Source organism: Colobus angolensis, unplaced genomic scaffold (genome assembly GCF_000951035.1).
Source record: "Colobus angolensis palliatus isolate OR3802 unplaced genomic scaffold, Cang.pa_1.0 Scaffold236, whole genome shotgun sequence".
NCBI classification, from domain to species: Eukaryota; Metazoa; Chordata; class Mammalia; order Primates; family Cercopithecidae; genus Colobus; species Colobus angolensis.
This window is the reverse complement of record NW_012115555.1, coordinates 1,718,673-1,740,687: the sequence shown is the minus strand read 5'-3', so window position 1 is coordinate 1,740,687 and position 22,015 is coordinate 1,718,673. Positions and strand designations below refer to the sequence as shown.

Sequence of the window (22,015 nt, the reverse complement as noted above, 5' to 3'; positions counted from 1 at the left end):
GATGGCAGCTTCTGATTTCCAGATAGCAATCTTTTTTTTTAAATTTAGATTTCTAGGACGCTCCTTTTTTTGTTTTGTACTTCTTGCCCTTTTAACACCTTTGTAACCAATTCTCTATATTAAATTCTTTCAGTCTGAAGCACATAGAGTAGTTAAATGCTCCTGACTGGATCCTTGATAACTGATATGAGGTTTGGGGTTTGAGCCCATGCATACTTTTGTACTTGTTTCACTTCCCACTCCTTCTGCACAGTTTACTTGGGTGATCTTATTCATGGCCTCTGCTTTGACATTTGTGCTGATGACTCTCAAATCAGGCTCTTCAGACCATACTTGGGGTCCATACCCACATGCCTCACTGTGCTCCCGTGCAGTTTTAGCTGGCTGTTCCACTGGCATTTCAAATTCAACATGTACAAAATCAAGCTCTTTCTCTCTGTAAACCTGCTCCCATGGCATTCTTTCCTACTTCAATTCAGTCCATCCCTGACCACCCACCCAGCCACCCACGCTGGAAATCTGAGATATCCTTGATTCCTCCACCTTCTCACTCCCACAGCTAATCAGTAGCTAAACCCTTTAGATTCTACTTCCTAATTATCTCGATATTCTATCTCCTCCACCTCCTCTAATTATGACTTAATTCAGGCTCTTATCATCTGTCATTTAAATTATTGCTGTATTGCTACAGCAGTGGTGTGTGTATGTGCAACTGTTCATCTTGGTATGCTATAGACTCTTGCCCAGCAGTTTTGCCTCAATTCTTTAAAAACTCTGGTTCATTGTTTGAAATATCAATCAGAACATTTTTTTCCAAAATGCTAAAATGATTGTGTCATTCCCCAGTTTTAATATCCCTATCATCTGCTAAGTAAAAGCAAGCTCCTCCTTGTGGCATAGCAGGGCCCTTGTGATCTGGCCCTTGCCTGAATTTGTAGCTCATCACAACATCCCTCTACCCCCCATTACCTCCTATTATACAGGAACACACAAGTGACCTTCACAACATTCATATCAGCGAGTACACAGGGTCTCCAAAGAGGACCTCTGGATGCCTGTGATCTTTGTACTTCTGCCTACCCTTTGCCCTGGAATGTTTTTCTCTTCCCTTATGTTCTGCTGGTCAAATTGTTTTTCCTTCAAGACTTAGGAGCCTGCCTGATTATGTTCCTCCTATTCCGCATCCTCATAAAATTACTGCATCCTCATAAAATTACAAAGTACTTAGCACATTCTTATTGAATACGTTACATTGTTGTGTAATTATCCCTTGGCCCCCTCCCCAAGCACTAGACTCTAAGCTGTTTGAAGGCAGACTATGCCTATTCATCTTTGTATTTCTAGCCCTGGGCCCAACACCCAGCATTTCTTGTATTTTCAGTATGTTTCTGCAAAATGAATTAGAGCTAATGCCTGAAGGAGAATGATTTTTTTTCAGAAAGAGGAAGAGCCAGGAGGGAGGAGAAGGCAAGATCTGAGGAGCCCTGGGAGTTTACTTCGGGAAGATGCGGTTCCCCACTGCAGCATTCTGCCAGGAGGTGGCACTGCTCTGAAGAGCCAGCTGGTGGCTTACAGAGTGAGGCTGACAGCTTGAAACCAAAGAGGGAACTCCACCACGAAGCAACATTCCTCCACTGGGCTTCCCAGCCCAGTTACATGCCATACTCTGCCCTGGTCAAACAGCCAAGTCTTCAGGAGGTTGCTAGCCCCAGGCGTCTCCCCAGTGACTGATGATGTTAAACCCTACACTTCTCTGATTGGTTTAGACAAAATGACAAGGGCAGCTATTGGAAATTATTTGGCAAAGCATGATCTAAGGCCACCCTCTGGGGGAGGGAGTTGGGCAAGTGCAAGGGTTGGCTGGGTTGGTAGCTCCTACCTACTGTGTGGCGAGAAGGTATGGGTCATGAACAGGACCAAGGAGCTGCGCTGCTACAGATGCTACCACTTCTGTGGCTGCTACCCCACTCCTGGGCCGTCCCAGAAGGTAAGATGGTACTCCCATTTACTTCCATCCTGAACCTAGGGAGCCCACCCAGCGTTTGTGAGGAAAAGCGCTCTGCTTTGTGAGTGGTGGGAAGTCTTTTGAGGCAGTGGAAACAGTCAGGGAGTGGGGAAAGACAGCTACTATGTATGGTTGGTAAACGGTATCAGAGATGCTTCACATGTTCCATTTAAGACAATCTCTTGAAGTGGAGATTGTTCTCTCCGTTTTACAAATGAAGAAAATGAGACTCAGAGTTATTTGTGCAAGTTCACACCATTGGAAAGTGGTAGAGCTGGGATTTGAACAAAGTGGATGTTATTTTCACTCCTCCACTCAAGATTCTACTCTGCTTTCTATCATTAACTTATCTTGTGATTCTTGAAAAGTCTCTTAGTTTTATTCTCTGTAGAGGATGGCCCAGAATGGAAGAATAATCTGGAAGGTCCCTCTTCCTCCAAATGTCTGTTTTTCTGGGTGTTGGGTTAAAGGTTTCCTGCTCGTTGAGTGATTCCTGCCAAGAGCTTCAAAGAAGAGGGATTCTTTTATGCAGTTATGGGGTCACTTTTCCCAGTGCTGTCTTTGGGAGGCCTGGTAGGTTAAGGAACAGAAGACATATTCAGAGAGGCTTGGTGCCAATGAAGTGGCTGAAGAAATGTCTGGAGACTGGTTTTCCAATTTACCATTTGTGTCTGGGGGTAGTGGGAAGCAGTCCCATCTATGGCTTGGGGAGGCTGTAGCCATTCCTCCTCCTTCCTTCTAAGAGTGAGAAACCCATCCATGGCCTTCTCTAGTCAATACAGTGGCCTGGTGTGAATTAGACAAAGGAATCTCCTTTGGGAGGATACAGCCCTGTGCCAGGATGTGTGGTGTGGTGAGCAGAATGCAGGCTTCCACTTGCTTCTTTGGCTAGGTGTCTTTGTGCAGCCCACAAACACACAACGAACAGAGTAACTCTGAATCTGTCACTTTATTTTATATATATGCATTTTAAAAATTTTTATTTGATTAATTATTATTATTATTATTTTGAGACAGAATCTCTCTCTGTCGCCCAGGCTAGAGGGCAGTGACGCGATCTCAGCTCACTGCAACCACTGCCTCCAGGGTTCAAGAGACTCTCCTGCCTCAGTCTCCCGAGTAGCTGGGATTACAGGTGCATGCCACCGCACCCGGCTGATTTTTGTATTTTTAGTAGAGATGGGGTTTCATCATGTTGGCCAGGCTGGTCTCAAACTCCTGACCTCAGGTGATCCACCTGCCTTGGCCTCTCAAAGTGCTGGGATTACAAGCTTGAGCCACTGCTCCTGGCCTTTATATATATATATTTTTGAGACGGGCTCATTCTGTCACCTGGGCTGGAGTCCAGTGGCACAATCACGGCTCACTACAGCCCCAACCTCCTAGACACAAGCAATCCTCCTGTCTCAGCCTCCAGAGTAGCTGAGACCACAGGTGCTTGCCACCACACCTGGCTAAGTTTTTGTATTTTTTGTAGAGACAGGGTCTCGCTGTGTTGCCCAGGTTGGTCTTGAACTCCTGGGCTCAAGCAATCCGCCTGCCTCAGCGTTCCAAAGTGTTGAGATTACAGGCGTGAGCCACCATGCCTGGACTGAATCTGTCACTTTAGACAGTAGAACTCTTTTTACTTTTGCCAACTTTAGACAACTGCCTTTTTATAGGCCAGGGAAGCTTGGAAAAATGCTATAATTTGTTCTTCACCCCCACTGGGAGAAGGAGTCTAAATAACAGACACAGGAAAGGGTCTCACCTCAGCCCACGCTCCTTGAAGCAGGCCTTGCTTGTTTTTTTTTGGTGTTGTTGTTGTTTTTTGTTTTGAGACAGAGTCTCACTTTGTCACCTAGGCTGGAGTGCAGTGGCTTAATCTTAGCTCACTGCAACCTCTGCCTTCCTGGTTCAAGCAATACTCCTCCCTCAGCCTCCTGAGTAGCTGGGACAACAGGCGCCCGCCACCATGCCCAGCTAATTTTTTGTATTTTTAGTAGAGACGGCGTTTCACCATGCTGGCCAGGCTGGTCTCGAACTCCTGACCTCGTGATCTGCCCGCCTTGGCCTCCCAAAGTGCTGGGATTACAGGCATGAGCCACCGCACCCAACCCCACCTTGCTGTTTTTTAAGTTGGAGGAGAAGGCTCCCACCTCCCTGAACCTCACCCTGTATCCTTTGCAGCTCCTACTCCAGTGTGGCGAGATGACCTGCAAAACCACACGTTCCTGCACACAGTGTACTGCCAGGATGGGAGTCCCAGTATGGGACTCTCTGAGGCCTACGACGAGGACCAGCTTTTCTTCTTCGACTTTTCCCAGAACACTCGGGTGCCTCGCCTGCCTGAATTTGCTGACTGGGCTCAGGAACAGGGAGATGCTCCTGCCATTTTATTTGACAAAGCGTTCTGCGAGTTGATGATCCAGCAAATAGGGCCACAACTTGATGGGAAAATCCCGGTGTCCAGAGGTCAGGAGTTTTCTGGGGAGTGAAGGGAGGAGGGCTGTATTCTTAACCTCATTGATCTGTACACTGAATAATTCCCCTTGATACCAGCTCCCCATCTCAAATACCTTCTGGTTCTCTCCATCACCTTAATTTTTCCAGCAGCCTTGGTCTGCACCCTGTGTTTTTTGGTGGGCAGAAGTACCTAGCATGTAGTAGGCATTCAGAACTATGTATTGAATGTGATGAATTCAACAGGTACCAGTTGATACGTACTGAAATATTAACACTTGTGCTGCTATGCCCAGCAAGATGGATGGGAAGAGTGGAAATATCTGATGATGTGACTATGTCTTAGTGAGAAGACAGTGCATGGTTAGACGTCAATGTGAGCTCTAGACAGGAAGTGCTGAAGGAAGTCATGGTGGAGGGGTCCAGAGTAGCCTGGATCGGGCTCTGCTTCTAGGTCTAGCTGCAGTCCTTGCCTGGAAGAAGACCTGCCTTGGGAGCCCAGCTCCTCCCTCATCTCTGTCTCCCAAAGCCTGACCCACTGTGTTCTTCTCTGCCCTCCCCGCCATATGCCATGCACCCTCCAGACACAGAGATACCGTCTAAACTAGTCTCTTTTTTCCCCCACACCACAATCCCCCCACCAGGGTTTCCTATCGCTGAGGTGTTCACGCTGAAGCCCCTGGAGTTTGGCAAACCCAACACGTTGGTCTGTTTTGTCAGTAATCTCTTCCCACCCATGCTGACAGTGAACTGGCAGCATCATTCCGTCCCTGTGGAAGGATCTGGGCCTACTTTTGTCTCAGCTGTCGATGGACTCAGCTTCCAAGCCTTTTCTTACTTAAACATCACACCGGAACCTTCCGACATTTTCTCCTGCATTGTGACTCACGAAATTGACCGCTACACAGCAATTGCCTATTGGGGTGAGGCTTTCTCCCTGGAAGTCTGGTCCTTTTGGGGGCAAAAAGGGATAGATCCATGGAAGGAGTCTTCTTTCTCCACTGGTACCTTGTTTAGTCCATTCCTACCCTAAGCCCATCCCAATCTTCCATGTCTCAGTTTCTCCCATGTCATCCCAGACACCCAAGTTATTCCCCTGGGAGGGAGGCTCCCTAACTAGGTCCCCAGGCTGAGCCACTCCTTATTTCCTGCAGTGCCCCAGAATGCACTACCCTCAGATCTGCTGGAGAATGTGCTGTGTGGTGTGGCCTTTGGTCTGGGTGTGCTGGGCATCATCGTGGGCATTGTTCTCATCATCTACTTCCGGAAGCCTTGCTCAGGTGGTATGTCATCTGGAGGGGGCGGGTGAGCCGTGGGAGCCAGATACGGTGGTGCATGTGTGCATGTGTCAGCATTATTTTGTGGCATGGGGGGACATATAGCGATCCTCAGGCTCTTGGGTGTAGGGGCCTGTATCCAGCACCATGGGAGCACATCTTCCCAGTTGGGGACCCAGTTACACACATACAGTTATGGGTCACAAGAATGGCTTTGAGTGAAAAAAGGAATCATGGGGTGCTGTAGGAAGGGTGCTTGGAGATGATTTGGGAACAAGGAGAGATCAACCTCCGCAGGGTATGCTGAAGGCAGGGCAAGCAAGGCCTTTGGGGAGAAGGAGGAGGAGAAGGAGGAGGAGGAGAAGGAAGAGGAGGAGGAGAAGGAGGAGGAGGAAGAGAAGGAAGAGGAGGAAAAGGAGGAGGAGAAGGAGGAAGAGGAGGAGGAGGAGGAGGAATCCCCTGATGCCTTTCCTCCATCCCTGTCTCTCCCCAGACTGATTCTTCCAGACCAGAGTTTGATGCCAACAGCTTCGGCCATCCAAACAGAGGATGCTCAGGTGTCTCAGGATCTCTTCTTCTCAGGGTAGAAGAACTCTCTGGGACATCCCTGGGGTGTGTATGTAGATTTCCCACCTGGGGACTCTGCTATCCCTGGGCTTGCATCCCAGGGATCCCAGAGTGGCCTGCCTATCACAACCACATCCCTTCCCCACACAAGGCAATAAATCATCTCATTTCTTTATATCAGGGTGGCATCTTTCTTAACTCACGGTATTTGTTTCTGGATAGCTCAACTTTAGTGGGTTGTCGTTTCAAATTCAGCATGCCTTAACCTGAACACAGCTTGCCCTCGTTAGGGAGGGAAATAGGGAAAACCCCTAATTTGCCGGCTGAGTTCTTATTCCCTGGTCTCGGCGGTACATGTTGTTTTTCCTTCTATCAGCTTGTGCAAAATATGTGAGAAATGAAGGAAGAGTTATTTTCTAATAATCTGCTTACCAAATGGTTAAGGAAGCTGCTTGTGCGGTATGTGTGTGTGTGTGTGTGTGTGTGTGTGTGTGTGAGTATTTTACTGTTTGTGAAAATGTTTATGTCTTGTATAGGCTGCCCTGAGGAACATATAACTCCCTTCAATCCTCACCGTAACTGGGAAACGGAAGCTCAGGGATGGGTAGAATAAGCCCCCAGGTGCAATTCCAATCAGTCATATCAGTTCTGGGAAAACAGTATCATGAAGCCCCTAACATGAAGTGAAAACAGCCTGAAAGGGCAAAGAATTCACATGTCTTTCCTGACAATCTGTTCCTTGGCCTGAGTGAACTGTCCAAGGAGAACTGCACCGGTGCTGTCCTGGGCAGATAATGAAAGCTGGCAGCACCTGACCACTGGTGGTAAATTACTTTGTTTTCTTTCTTGTATTCCTTAGGGTCTGGGAGTTGCTTAGAATGACAGGTTGGCAATAAAGTTGAGAGGGCAATTACTTGGTGAGGGAGTTTCTGTTCTTGGCATTGTATTAGAGTCTAATCTAAAATAAAAATTCTCCCTAAGAGAATTTGGCACTGTCTCTGAACCATCTCATTTCTAACAGCATCATGTGTGCTGGTTAAGAAGCACGGGCTCTGGGACCAGACTGCTGGGGATTCAATTGAAACTGTCAGCGGTTAGCTGTGAGCCCTTGGGAAAGTTACTTAACTTGTGCTTTGGTATCATTTTGTGTAAAAGGGTGATGATAACAATGGTGTCCACCTTACCACCATGTTGCCAACATTTGAAAGTCAAATAAGTATTAGTGAGGATAAAGGGAAAGGTGAACTATAATATCTTGGTCTGTTGGTGGGATTGTAAACTGTTTATGACCCCTGAATTACAGAAATCATAAACTAGTTGAGTGAAAAAATTGATATAGGAAATAAGGCAGCATATCCTCATGCTGTGAAGCTTAAATAAGTTAATATCTATAGAATGCTTACAATAGTGTTTGGCACATACAAAATGTGCTCAGTAACCTAACCTTATCATTACTTGTCTTGATCTTCAGAGGAGAACTTAGTTGCCTCGTAGACTTCTTTCTCTTTTCTGAAATATACCTTAATACTAGCTTCAAGTATTGTATTTTCTCCATTTTAGATGTTTTTCTTTTTAATCTCACTTTACTAATTTTAGATATGGTGCTTTCTAGTTCTTCTTAATTTATCTTTCTCTCTCTCTCTCTATTTTCCAACTTATCTAGATATTTCCTGTCAGGCAAGCTTTAAAAGTGCTTTATTATGCTGTGTGACCTTAGACAAGTCACTTCCCCTCTCTGGGCCTCAAAGTCCTCATCTATGAAATGATGGGCTTAGATTAGATGCTCTCTGATCAAACCTTGTATTATACTGTTGCTTAAGTACTATAGAAGCACTCAGTATCCTCTCCGGTCTGGTGCCCCTTTTCTAATAAATATTACTCACTATTCCCAGCAGGAATGCTGTTCTTGAATGAATCTTTTTTCCTCACTCTTTCTTGAGGTATTATATCTGTTTTTGGTTTAGGGCATTTGCCCAGGCTCTTTCCTCTCACAGGAATGCCTTCTTTATTCTGCTCATCTTGTTCCTGTCTTAACCTACTCCATAGGTCCAACTCCAGTTCAACTTATTCCATGAACTTGCCCCTAATTTCTCTTTACTGAAATCTTCCAAGACTTAAGGCACTCAACCTAAGGATTGGGATATGCCGCTTTATTTCCTATGTTAATTTTTTCACCCAACTAGTTTATAATTTCTATAATGCAGCGATCATAAACAGTTTATACTCTCACCAACAGAGCAAGATAGTTCACATTTCCCTTTATGCTCACTAATACTTGTAATTATTTGACTTTTAAATGTTGGCAACATGGTGGGTGTAGAGTGGTATTTTTTTTTTTTTTTTTTTTTTTTTTGAGGCGGAGTCCCGCTCTGTCGCCCGGACTGGAGTGCAGTGGCCGGATCTCAGCTCAGTGCAAGCTCCGCCTCCCGGGTTTACGCCATTCTCCTGCCTCAGCCTCCGGAGTAGCTGGGACTACAGGCGCCCGCCACCTCGCCCGGCTAGTTTTTTTTTTTGTATTTTTAGTAGAGACGGGGTTTCACCGTGTTAGCCAGGATGGTCTCAATCTCCTGACCTCGTGATCCGCCCGTCTCTGCCTCCCAAAGTGCTGGGATTACAGGCTTGAGCCACCGCGCCCGGCCCTTAGAGTGGTATTTTGTTGTTTTAATTTGCTTTTCTCTCATTACTAATCAGTATCACATTGTTTGATGATTTTGGCTTTTTAATATGTGTTACTATTTAGTAGAACTAGTCTCCATTCCTTTACCACCTTCCCCAAAAACTTATTTTCCTTTTCTTTATCAAAATATTCTAAGATACTCTTGGACTATATTTCCATGTATATTTTATAATCAGTTTGTTAAATTCTCCTGAAATCCTACTGTTACTTTAATTGGGGTAGCATTTAGGTTAGAGATGTGGGGAGAGGTTGTCATTATGTTAGCATGGCCTATCCATGAATATGGTATATCTCTACACCTCTCAGGTCTTTGTGCACTTCAATAAAGTTTTCTTTTTTCTTAAAATTCTTATATTTGATATGTTAATTCATAAATACGCTATGTTTTTTATTGTTATTATAAATGGTAGGCAATTTTCAGTTATTTTCCAATTGATTATTAGCTATACAGGATTTAAAGTAAGAAATCCTGAGTTCAAGTAATGATTCTATTACTTAGTATCTGGGTAAACCTTGGCAACCACTTAACCTCCCTCTGCCTCCATTTTCTCATGGGTAAGACGAAGATAGCATTCTTCAATAGTTGTGGTGGCAAAAAATAAAAATAAAAAAAGGAAAAATAGTTGTGGTGGCAAATCAGATAGACTATCCCCTAGTGGTTCAAGTAATTTGGCTGTAGGATGGAAGAATGGTGAACTGACTACAGAAACTATAATCCAAAGGTCAGAGTCTAGAGCAGTGAATCCTGACAGGGTAGGAGAGTGTGTGTGTGGGTGGAGGTGAGATAAGGGGTAGATGGCAGGAGTGGGGTGGGAATTGGACAGATTGGGCAAGTAATATAATCTTGGCAGGATGTAGGTGTGTGTAGTTTTGAAAAGACACTGAAGTCACGAATGTAGTCTTATGCTATGAAGCATGATTAACTGGTTGAGCAATTTTGTGTTTATAAAGTGGAGACTTCAGTTAAAACCATCTGCCCCAAAGAGGAACCTGAGAACTGACATGGAGCAACTTTAGGAAGTGCCTAGAGGAGATTTATTATTATAGCCATACTCTCAGAAAAACACAAGAGATTATATTTGTGACTTCCTCCAATGTGTAGTGCCAGTGATGTTATTGTAGCTTGTCTTTGTTTTAGCGACCCAAAGCTCCTCGTAGGACACCTCCTCCCTGATGGCACTTCACAGCATTGTCAAGCTTGTGAGGTTATACACCAGACCTACGATGCCAGCTGCCTTCCTCCTCTCCAACACAAATCCAGCCCAGTATTCAAGGCTCATTCCAGGTCCTCTCGATTGAGAGTACTCCCTGTCTACCATGCCCATGGTGATTTCTCTCTTCTTTTTTAAGACCACTGGCCTTATTGCTCTCTTATTGCTTACTTGCTTTAATATAAACTGTTTAAAGTGTTTGTTCTCACTACCCAACTGACCTACAAGCAAAGTGATATGGGAGCAGAATCCGTATCTTCTCATTCTAAATGTTCCCGGTAATGCTTTGCACACAAACCCTGGGACTAGTCCACTGCAGGCATGTGGTGGCCAGGCTAAGGGCAGAGGCAGTGGGAAAGGAGAGGACTCACTCTTTGGGTGGTTGTGTAGAGTCAGTAAAAGAAAGGCAACATGTGGGAACCCGGTTGGGGCTCCATGCCTCTTCAGTCCCGGTGCTATATCAATAATTAACAAAAAGCAACAATAGACAGAGCAATTGAGATGTTATTTTGGATTGGCTGGAGGTGGGAAGACAGAGCTATATCTGTAAAAATAGAAGGGTTGGGAGGAGGAGAGGAAGGAAAACACTGCTGAGCACAGGTGTCTGGGTTTTCTGTCCTTCTTTATTCTAAAAAGCTTCCTCAGTGTTTCAATTAATAGAGAAGTGAAATCTTCTCCTATCATCTCCTGTTGTGGCCTCACAGAAGGTTTCACATCTCCTTTGACTGCCGGAGCAGAGATCTAGACATAAGAGGGAACTACATTCAGCCTCACTGTTACTGGCTACGGCCATGTTCAGTGCTGGCACAGGACCACACAGCCAGTGCCTCCTTGCCAGGGCTAGGCTTTGTAGACATTGAAAAGGATCCCAGGACTTGGTTCCTATAAGGTTAGGATAACAGCTTACCTGGACAGCATGGGGAGGAATGTGAGGGGGAAATGTATGGAGTGGGGGGCGTGGGGGAAAATTCAGTTTTAAAACTTGTGAAAAGAGAAAGTGGAAGGGATGGTGGTTCTCAGAGCAGAAGGAACTCTGAGGACGGGAAAGATAAGACTTGGGTGAACTGGGTTATGGATTGTGACTCTTCTCTTTCTCTCTTTCTCAGCAGAGGCCTCACTGACTCCCTTTATCTGAGCCATCCCAGTTCCAGGATGTAGTGAGTGTGTGGGCATGCTCAAGTGTGTGTGTGTGCGCACATGCATGTGTAAGAGCTGTATAAGAAGAGGAGTTACAACCTTCAGACCTTGGGTGTGAATCTTTGGACCTGTTTTCCAACCTGGGAAATGAGGACAATTAACAAGTTTTTGTGTGTGTGATTTTTTTTTTTTTTTTTGAGACGAGTCTCACTCTGTCACCCAGGCTGGAGTGCAGTGGCACGATCTCGGCTCACTGCAACCTCTGCCTCCCAGGTTCAAGCGATTCTCCCACCTCAGCCTCCAGAGTAGCTGGGATTACAGGCACGCGCCACCATGCCCGGCTAATTTTTGTATTTTTAGTAGAGACAGGGTTTCACCATGTTTGTCAGTCTGGTCTCGAACTCCTGACCTCAGGCGATGTGCCTGCCTCAGCCTCCCAAAGTGCTGGGATTACAGGTGTGAGTCACCACATCTGGCCAACAAGTCTTTTAAGATGAGATGAGATAGTATATAATGGACCTACCTAGCATTGTATCTGTTCTAAAGTAGAAGCTCTACAAATTATGCACTCCCCACCCCATATTCTGCCCACTCCAACACACTTGACAGTTCATTAGCAGAGTTAGAGTATATAATCAAGGTGAGTGGGGACAGTGGCTGGGAGCTATGGCAGAGCTTCAGTTAATCTCAATTAGTTACACGACGAGTCTTTTGTTTTTGGTAATGATCTTTGTATGTATTTTTTTCTAACCATTTTCTCCATAGGTATTAGATTTTCCTGAGATTAGGGACTTTGGGGGAGGGCAGCTAAGTGTGGTGTCAAGGGGACCCCTCCACATCTTCTTTTGTTTAGCTCACTATTGAATAAAATCCAAGAGTCCTCAGAAACTAAGGTGTGGAGAGGCAGCCCTGAAACCTACTGAGGAGCAGAAGGAAGCCAATTTAGAGTTTCAAGTTAGTAATGGAAAATCCATCAACTGTATAGTTCACAATGGGATAGAAGAATGAATTGCCATTTAAAATCTGCTTTTTCAGGCCAGGCACAATGGCTCATGCCTGTAATCCTAGCACTTTAGGAGGCTGAGGTGGGTGGATCACTTGAGGTCAGGAGTTCAAGACGAGCCTGGCCAACATAGTGAAACCCCATCTCTACTAAAAAAAAAAAAATTACAAAAATTAATCAGGCGTGGTGGCACATGCCTGTAACCCCAGCTGCTCGGGTGGCTGAGGCGTGAGAATCATCTGAACCCAGGAGGCAGAGACTGCAGTAAGCCGAGATCATTCCACTGCACTCCAGCCTAGGCAACAGAGTGAGACTCTTTAAAAAAAAGCCGTGAAAGAATAAATACGCAAATACATAAAATCTGCCTTTTCAAGACACACACGTGACCAACAAGCATATGAAAAAATGTTCAACATTACTAATGATTAGAAAAATGCAAATGAAAATCATAGTGAGATATCATCTTATTATGGCTATTATTAAAAAGTCAAAAAATAACAAATGTTGGAGAGGTTGCAGAGAAAACAGAAGGCTTATACACTGCTGGTGGGAACATAAATTAGTTCAGTCATTGAGGAAAGCAGTTTGGCAATTTCTCAAGAAACTTAAAGCAGAGCTACCATTCGTCCCAGCAATCCCGTTATTAGGCATATACCCAAAGGAGTATTAATTGTTCTACCATAAAGACATATGCACATAAATGTTCACTGCAGCAGTATTCATCACAGCAGAGACATGGAATCAACCTAAATGCCCACCAACAGTAGATTGTATGAAGAAAATGTGGTATATATACACCATGGAATACTACACAGACAAAAAAAGATGAGATCACATCTTTTGCAGCATCATGGATGGAGCTGGGGGCCATTATCCTAGGCAAACTAACACAGGAGCAGAAAATGAAATACTACATGTTCTCACTTTTATAAGTGGTAACTAAACATTGAGTACACATGGACACACAAAAAAGGGAATAATAGACACTGGGCCCCACTTGAGGGTGGAGGTTGGGAAGAGGGAGAGGATCAAAACACTGCCTATCAGATACCATACTTATTACCCGGGTGATGAAATAAATGTGTATGCCAAATCCCCATGACACACAATTTACCTATATAACAAACCTGCGCATGTACCCTTGAACCTAAAACAAAGGTTAAAATAATTAAAAATAAATAAAATATAAAATCTTACTTGGTATTCTCAAAAAATAAAAAACAAAATCTGTCTTCTCAGGGGAAGAAAAGTAGGAAAGCTTTATCTCATTTTCCTAGTGGCTTCATAATGCAGGGACCTGCCCCCAGGGAGCAGGGTATAGTAGAGGAAACACACAGCGGTGTTTAGAGTTTGGGGGAAGGCCGGTGAGCTCTGGGCACCGACCCATCACCAGCTATTTTTCAAGGAGTCTGAGTGGTGTTAACCTGCAGTCTATCCCGTGAGATTGCTCAGAGTGTAGGAGGATATGGTTTACTGGCTCCAGAAAGCAGCTATTATAACTGAGGAGGAAATGAAGCTTGACTGGCTAGAACAGAAGCAACAATGGAGGCCCATGGAGGGATTTTCCAGGCCCCTATTCCTGATCTCTAAGGTGGCGCTGCTTCCCTTATTCTGCAGTCTTGCTTTGAGACCAGACAGTTCTGTACTCTGTCTGTGCCTCCTTCCTTCTCAGCAGCCCTGCCTCTGCCACCTGCCCCAGAAGGGCTCTGGGTCCTCTCATCTCAGGACAGACAAAGGTTTTTGTAAGTATCTTCTTGGGTAACCTCCCTGTAAGGAATAGGAGAGGTTATCTGGTCCTGGTCTTTTGGGAGAGCATTGAGAGGAAAAAGTTAAACCAGTGGGCAGCCCAGGCTGCATACATCCTGGGAATATTGCGATTATTCTCTCCGGTAATCTAGGGAAATCCACTGGTTGTTCTGCAGAAAAAGAATGAAGAGAGAACAGGAGACCTGTTGTCTAAGCCTAAGGCAGGGTGAGGTTTACCTAGTAACTGATGATGCTAGGCTGAGGCACTCAGCGATTTGTCTCTACATCTGTCCCCGCCTACCTAGCCAATCTGTCCCTGTTTGGGACACTGGACTCCCGTGAGCTGGAAGGAACAAGTTTAATATCTAGGGGCTAGGTATCCCCAAATCACTCATTTGGGGGGATCAAGGGACCTGGGCAATATAGTATTCTGCTCAGTGTCTGGAGATCATCTACCCAGGCTGGGGCTTCTGGGACAGGTGAGGACCCACGGACCCTGGAAGAGCTGGTCCAGGGGATTGAACTCCCGGCATCTCTACAGAGCAGAGCATGATCATATTCCTGCCGCTGCTGCTGGGGCTCAGCCTGGGCTGCACAAGAGCAGGTAAGGACACTTCTTTCGGGGACTCTCCCTTCCCCTGCTCCTGTTTCAGAATAAGGGTGTTCCGTTTTGTAATTGCATAGGACCCCCTGGATAGTTTGTCTCCCTGGTATATATTCCTATAGCACTTTGTACTTTATCTTTGTAGCAATTTTAATGTAATTAATCTGTATAATTATCTGTGCAGTGTATATTCCCTGCTGGAATATAGGCAAGGACATTGTTCATCTTATTTATTGCTGCATCCCCAGCTCCTAGCACAGTGCCTGCATGCAGCAAGTGCTTCGTAAATATGTGCAAACTGAATATTTAATATTTCCAGCACAGTACAAGGCTGACTCTTTCTCTTGACCCTTATTCTCTCTCAATAATTTGCCATACTGAAGGTCTGTGTTCTGGGCAGATTGTCATGTTTAAATATGCAAATAATCTCGGGGGGCCACTCCTATCCCTGTGCTTAGTCTTGCATAAAGAGGAGACTGGATCTAAAAACTTATCTACTATTTCTATTGACTCCCTCAAATCAGGCTTTCAGAAACTTCAGGGTATGAGCTTGGTCAGTAGACGGTCCCTGAGCAGGAAATCTGTGCCAGACTAACTGGATGTCACCAAGGCTTAGGTTCTCAGCTGAATATAAGAAAAATCAACTTTTTTTCTTCTATATGCTCACACTCAACACTTCTTTGACCAATTGTGTGGGTTTTTTTTTTTTCTTTTTACTCATAGCAACCAATTATCCTATATTAGCTGGATATCCTATAATTCAATTCCATTGTGACATTAACTGGAGTTAACATAGAGTCCAAAGGTTAAAGACTCAGTCCCATAAGGCCACCTCCATTTCAGACACCAATCACAAGTAGTAGCTTCCCGAGTTACCTACATCTTCTGTCCAACTTGGCTACAAATCAGAGGTTCCCATGACCCCCTCCTTGGGGTTGATAATTTGCTAAAGTGGCTTATGGAACTCAGGAAAAGTTTGCTTACTATTGTAGACTTTTATAAAGGATATTTTATTTTAACTGATAATGATTATACATATTCCTGGGGTGGATAATGGTGTTTTAGTACATGTAATGTACAGTGATAAGATCAGAGTTAGCATATCCGTCATCTCATTTATCATTTCTTTGTGTTGGAAACATTCAATATCCTTCTTCTAGTGATTTGAAATGATATAATGTATTGTTGTTAATGATAGTCATCCCACAGTGGTATAGAACACTAGATTGTAATTTTGCATCCTTTAACAAAGGATATTTTAAAGGATACAAATGAACATCCAGATGAAGAAATACCAGGTCTGGAAGGGTCCCAATCACAGGAGCTCTGTCCCCACAGAATTGGGGTACTTCACCTCCTGGCACGTGGATGTGTTTACCAAATGAGAAGTTCTCTGAATTCCACAGTTCTGGGATTTCTATGGAGGCTTCATCACATAAGCATGACTGATTATTAACTCATCTCCAGCCCCTTCCCTTTCAGGGAGGATGGGGGAAGGGACTAAAAGTTCCAGGCTTCTAATCATGGCTTGGTCTTTCTGGTGACCAGCCCCTCCTCTAGGAGCCCACCAAGAGTTACCTCATTAGAACAAAAGACACTCCTGTTATCTAGGAAATTCTAAGCGATTAGGCACTCTATGTCAGGAACCAGGGTCAAAGACAAAATATTAGAAAAAAAACAAAAGATGCACTTAGCATCCCTATCACTCAGGAAATTACAAGGGTTTTAAGAGCTCTGTGCAGAGCTCCTAAATATATGTCTATATGTTATATATATTTATTATTTATGTATATTTATTATTTATTTATTGTCAGGCCGATAGAAGACATTGACCTGCTCTCCCTTCCCTGGCTCCTCTAGGTGGCTTCGTGGCCCATGTGGAAAGCACCTGTCTACTGGATGATGATGGGACTGCAAAGGATTTCACATACTGTATCTCCTTCAACAAGGATCTGCTGACCTGCTGGGATCCAGAGGAGAACAAGATGGTCCCTTGCGAATTTGGGGTGCTGAATCCCTTGGCCAATGGCATCTCAGATTACCTCAACCAACAGGACACCTTGATGCAGCGCTTGCGCAATGGGCTTCAGAATTGTGCCACACACACCCAGCCCTTCTGGGGATCACTGACCCACAGGACACGTGAGGAGAGAGGGATGCAGAGGGGCTACCAGGAAGTGCAGTTAGGAGGGCAGGCCAGGGAGGAGCCCACAGTGGCCCAGGGGTTTGAGATTTGAGCAGCAAAGAAGAGAAAATGTGTGGATCTGAAATGTAGAAAGAGGAGGGATTGAACCTCAAGGGGAACAAGGTGGCTGACGTGAGTGGAACAGGAGTAGAGAAGGGGAGGTGAGGTTTGAACCGCGAGGAACCATGAGGGGAGCTTATGCAGAGGCCGGGGCATCTCAGGATGGGTACCCAAGATGTTCATGCCTTCTTATCCCAGATTTTGGTGTTCTAGATCTGAGGTGGGCCCAGGCATGGGAATATTCGGAATCCTAGGGGATCCTGACACATGCTTTTTCTCACACTTAAACTCTTGCATTGACAATGGCTTGTAGTTTGTAAAAGTAAACTTGAAGGTCTCCACAGTACAGAATAGTGTGTTTCAAGGGTGGTTTCTGAACCACCTTTCTCAGAATTGCCTGGAGGAGGTGCTTGTTAAATATGCAAGCCCCTTGGTACCACTCCAGATCTGTTGAAAGAAAGTATCTGGGGATACAGGCTAGGAAATCTGCATTTTAACATAATTTCTTGGATTTTTATTTAAGATTGTGTTTGAAAAATGTCAAGATAGAGGCAAGCAAGAGGGTCACCTAGGAGAGTAAATCAGTAAAAGATGGCAGTATGAGCAATCTCATTAATTTGACTACATTCATTCCAAATTTAAGAGTGAATCTTAAGTTAGGCTTGTTTCCTTAAACTATGCGAGGAGAAAAGGCTTTAACTAGCAAATTAATGTATTAAACAAGATTTGGAGAAAAATTCCTTTTCCACCTTAAAAAAAAACCCAATGTATGCCGGGCACGGTGGCTCAAGCCTGTAATCCCAGCACTTTGGGAGGCCGAGACGGGTGGATCACGAGGTCAGGAGATCGAGACCATCCTGGCTAACACCGTGAAACCCCGTCTCTACCAAAAAAAAAAAAAAAAAAAAAAAAAAAACTAGCCGGGCGATGTGGCGGGCGCGTGTAGTCCCAGCTACTCGGGAAGGCTGAGGCAGGAGAATGGCGTAAACCCGGGAGGCGGAGCTTGCAGTGAGCTGAGATCCAGCCACTGCACTCCAGCCTGGGCGATAGAGCGAGACGCCGTCTCAAAAAAAAAAAAAAAAAAAAAAAACCCAATGTACAACTCTGGATTACTCTTAGCTTACTTATTTCAAATACTTTCCAGCTTACGTACTTGAAATAAATACAATGACTTCTAGAACAGCTTGTAGTTCAGATCTGGTTTTTACTAATTGTAATCAAACATAACTCTGGAGGAGGAAAGAAAGAAAGGGGCAATGAAGGAATGCGAGAGAACAAAGAGCAATGCAGGAATATATTCTAACGATTCCCTTTCAAGGGGTGGCATGGCGGGGGGCTGGGGTGGGAAGTGGGTTGCAAAATCTGTGAAGAGTTGCGATAGAAAAAGAAACCAGGTTGGAGAAGAAGCCAGAATGTCACCCTCCTTCCTAAAGATGTTTTTTCTCCTATGCAGGGCCACCATCTGTGCAAGTAGCCCAAACCACTCCTTTTAACACGAGGGAGCCTGTAATGCTGGCCTGCTATGTGTGGGGCTTCTATCCAGCAGATGTGACCATCACATGGATGAAGAATGGGAATCTTGTAATCCCTCACAGCAGTGGCCAGAAGACTGCCCAGCCCAATGGAGACTGGACATACCAGACCCTCTCCTTTTTGGCCTTAACCCCCTCTTACGGGGACACCTACACCTGTGTGGTGGAGCACATTGGGGCTCCTGAGCCCATCCTTCGGGACTGGAGTAAGTGTATGGCAGATGCATGGAATTAGGGTCAAAGCAGAGAAAATGAGATGTGGATCGATACGTGGTACATGGTAGACAGCAAGGTGCTAAAAATGGGGACTGAGTCTGGAGGAACTTATGGGGGGCTTAGGACCAGAATTGGGAAATGGGATAAAGAAATGGAAATATTTAGGTTGGTGAAAAGGATTTGCAGTTTTTGCCATTACTTTTAGTGGCAAAAAACGCAATTACTTTTGCACCAATTTAATATTTATATTTAGTCTGTGCTATTGTTGCTCTGGTGGTGTGGTTGATGTTGCTGCATCTACATTTGAGGGCGGGAGGGGAGCGTGCTTGCTTTGAAATGAGGATGTAAATTTGGCAATCGTATTTTCAGAACCCCAAATTGTAATACACTATTCTAGCCTCCTTAGATTTCAACTATTCTGGTGCCAGAAGCAGATGGGAGCTGAAGGAATGATGAAGGTTGAAGAAGGGGGACATTTCTTGGTGTGGGGCAGTACTACATTTGGCCTGTTCTACCAAGCATAGGGGAGTAGTCAAGCCACGGCTGGCAGACCATTTGGCGTGCATGCTCAGGGGCTAATGGATACAGAATTAATTACAGTTCAAACACTGTTCGAACTCAGTGTCGGGAGTAGTTAAAGGTATTGTGAGAAGTTGCACACAGCTTTGGGTATTCTTGGAAAAGAAAGAGGAAGAAATGAGGAAGAGGAAGGGTGTCTACAAAGTCCAGAGAACAGGATCTCAGATCAGCTGCTGTAACCAGGTTTCCCCTTGTGGGAAGTGGCAGTTGGGAAGGGAATGGAGAACAGAGAAGACAGTGGAAATCACATGCTCACTTGAACTTTCCTGGGGAACATCTCCTCACAGGGTGTACAAGAACCTCCCTTTGGTAATGGAGTGTTCATTTTATCATGGGAAAAGAATCTGGGTGGGACGTGATTCAGAACAGGACCAGCCCAAGGAAGTGCAGGGGCTGTGGAGTGGGATGGAGACAAGCTCCATGGGAGATCTAGATGTAGAAGGTACACAAGTAGTAGGATAACTCACAGGATGGATCCACTGGAGGTTAAGACACGTGGTAAGACAGTGTAATAGGAAGCTGCTCAGTTGGAGAAAGTAAGGAAGCAAACATTGTCACCGTGGGGGCAATGGAGAGGACAGTGAGGAGCCCTTTATCCTGATAAGAGTGCCTTTTGGGTAAAGGAAGGAAAGAGGATGCCTTGAGAGGCGCCACTGTATTAGAGAGGACCTGGAAGCCAGGATGCTAATTCTGGGGAGATGGGTTCCCCAGACTTACTCTAGGAGTAGAGGTCCATTGGACGAGGGTTTGATTTGAGAAAGTTCATTTTCTTGGGAGTGGGTGGTGCGAGCTAGACCCTTGGAGCTGGGATAAAGGACCTTTTAACCCACCGAGAGGTGGCTGCAATAAATGGAATTGCCCTGGGAGTGAGCAACAGAAATTGGTTCAAGTAAGTTTCTATTTTTTGCAGCACCCGGGCTGTCCCCCATGCAGACCCTGAAGGTTTCTGTGTCTGCAGTGACTCTGGGCCTGGGCCTCATCATCTTCTCTCTTGGTTTGATCAGCTGGCGGAGAGCTGGCTCCTCTAGTGAGTGACTCCCTGAACTCCCATCCCCACTCTTGGTCCCAATCTCTGCTTACTTTCTGTTTGTGATTGACTCTCTCCTTCCTACCCTCTTTGCTATGAATAATGCAAGATACTTTCATCCATAAAGACTGGTGTAATCAAGTATCTTCCTCTCTTAGGTTACACTCTTCTTCCTGGGTCCAATTATCCAGAAGGTAACATCTCTGTTGGTCTACTTCCCTACTTGTCCTTTGGTAGGGGTGCGGGTTAGAGGGGTCAGTGTTGGGTTCAACTAATCTTGCTTATTATATGGGTGAGCTTCCATGAGGATCTAGCCAAGGGCATGATTTAAGCTGCCATTGCTAGGATTAAGAGCAGGAAGGAGCATCCTCCTCTTCTACTAAGTGGGATGTCTGCAGAGAGGAGGATGAAGGTGTTTCCTTTGTACTAGTTGTTGGTTCCCCGGAGTTCTCAATATCACTGTATTAGGCATGGGATGGTTACAGTGGCAAAAGATGGGGGCAAGTTGGGTTGAAGCCTCATTATCTCCCTTTTATTTATTCTGTAGGACGGCACATTTCCTAGAGGCAGAATCCTACAACTTCCACTCCAAGTGAGAAGGAGATTCAGACTCAATGATGCTACCGTGCCTCTCCAACATCTTCAACACCCTGACATTATCTTGGATCCTATGGTTTCTCCATCCAATTATTTGAATTTCCCAGTCTCCCCTATGTAAAACTTAGCAACTTGGGGAACCTCATTCCTGGGACTATGCTATAACCAAATTATCGTCCAAGGTTATATTTCTGGGATGGATATAATCTGAGGAAGGGAGTTAAAGACCCTCCTGGGGCCCTCAGTGTGCCATAGAGGACAGCAAGTCACTGGTGATTGTTTCGGAGAAATAAACTTTAGTGGAAATAATGTTTTTCCATGTCTTCTTCCTGGGGCCCTGGGGAAGGAATATGGGCAAAGCAGGGACTGAGGTTAATTCTCTTCTACTTGAGTGGGGGAGAAATCAGTGCCTTCTTCCATTTTCCCACTTAGAAATGACAGAATTTGGGGCCATTTTCTGATTAATAATTCATAAGGAGAAATTAAACTGTGGTGGGATGGAGTCACAGAGTATGGGCAAGGAAGGGGATTAACAGCTTACTCACACCATATAGGATCTTATAAGGATTAAATGAGTTCATACTTGTAAATGGCTAAGAACACTGCTAGACACATAGCCAGCCTGCAATAGTGACGTTAGCCATTTTCAGTTATTCAACTTTCTGGCCAGGCATTGTACCAGGTGCTTTGATCCTCGTCACAACCGTAAGGCAGACCCATCAGACCCCTCAGGATTCAGGGAACAGAGCTTAACTCTGGATTGAGTTCTAGACAGTTATTTCTTCCATACCCTGAATGCAGAAGGGAACATAGCTTGAGTGATTATTATATCTTAGGCACTGGGCTCAGACCTTTATATTTGTAGCTCCTTCTCTTCTCACAATAACCCCACAAGGGACAGATTGCTTCCCTCTATGTTACAGACAAAGGATATGAGGCTCAGAGACATTTAAGTGACTCGTCCAAGGTCAAAGAACAGATTTCTGTAGGATGTTTGTCTACCTGAGCTGGAAGTAGCAGATTACTTTATTCTGAAGACCCTCATGCTGGTGAGCACACATCTCTTCAGGGCCTCCGTTCTATTCCCTTCTAACCCAATCCCAAGGAGAACCCTTTGGGGGAATGGACTCCACGCCATGGAAGAGAGGAT

General features: G+C 45.0%; 2 protein-coding genes across 6 annotated transcripts; both read left to right on the top strand.

The window, feature by feature from the left end:
- The first annotated feature begins 1,810 nt into the window (after nucleotides 1–1,810).
- On the top strand, nucleotides 1,811–6,468 carry LOC105513797 (HLA class II histocompatibility antigen, DM alpha chain). Of its 3 annotated transcripts, none has more exons than XM_011944820.1 (5): nucleotides 1,811–1,987; nucleotides 4,175–4,459; nucleotides 5,092–5,370; nucleotides 5,602–5,730; nucleotides 6,218–6,468. In XM_011944820.1, the coding sequence occupies exons 1-5, from the start codon at nucleotides 1,900–1,902 to the stop codon at nucleotides 6,220–6,222; spliced, it is 786 nt and encodes a 261-aa protein (XP_011800210.1). In that variant the 5' UTR covers nucleotides 1,811–1,899; the 3' UTR covers nucleotides 6,223–6,468. The 3 variants fall into 3 exon arrangements, with proteins under 3 accessions (XP_011800210.1, XP_011800211.1, XP_011800212.1); XM_011944821.1 differs by having other exon boundaries at nucleotides 1,820–1,987; nucleotides 5,602–5,727; nucleotides 6,218–6,466; XM_011944822.1 differs by having other exon boundaries at nucleotides 1,824–1,987; nucleotides 5,194–5,370; nucleotides 6,218–6,466.
- Nucleotides 6,469–10,115: 3,647 nt separating this feature from the next.
- Nucleotides 10,116–21,178, top strand: LOC105513798 (HLA class II histocompatibility antigen, DM beta chain). Of its 3 annotated transcripts, XM_011944824.1 has the most exons (7): nucleotides 10,116–10,294; nucleotides 14,607–14,669; nucleotides 16,530–16,811; nucleotides 18,368–18,652; nucleotides 20,152–20,268; nucleotides 20,427–20,462; nucleotides 20,816–21,174. In XM_011944824.1, the coding sequence occupies exons 2-7, from the start codon at nucleotides 14,615–14,617 to the stop codon at nucleotides 20,830–20,832; spliced, it is 792 nt and encodes a 263-aa protein (XP_011800214.1). In that variant the 5' UTR covers nucleotides 10,116–10,294; nucleotides 14,607–14,614; the 3' UTR covers nucleotides 20,833–21,174. The 3 variants fall into 3 exon arrangements, with proteins under 3 accessions (XP_011800214.1, XP_011800213.1, XP_011800215.1); XM_011944823.1 differs by lacking the exon at nucleotides 10,116–10,294 and having other exon boundaries at nucleotides 13,652–14,669; nucleotides 20,816–21,178; XM_011944825.1 differs by lacking the exons at nucleotides 10,116–10,294; nucleotides 20,152–20,268; nucleotides 20,427–20,462 and having other exon boundaries at nucleotides 13,652–14,669.
- Nucleotides 21,179–22,015: the final 837 nt, after the last annotated feature.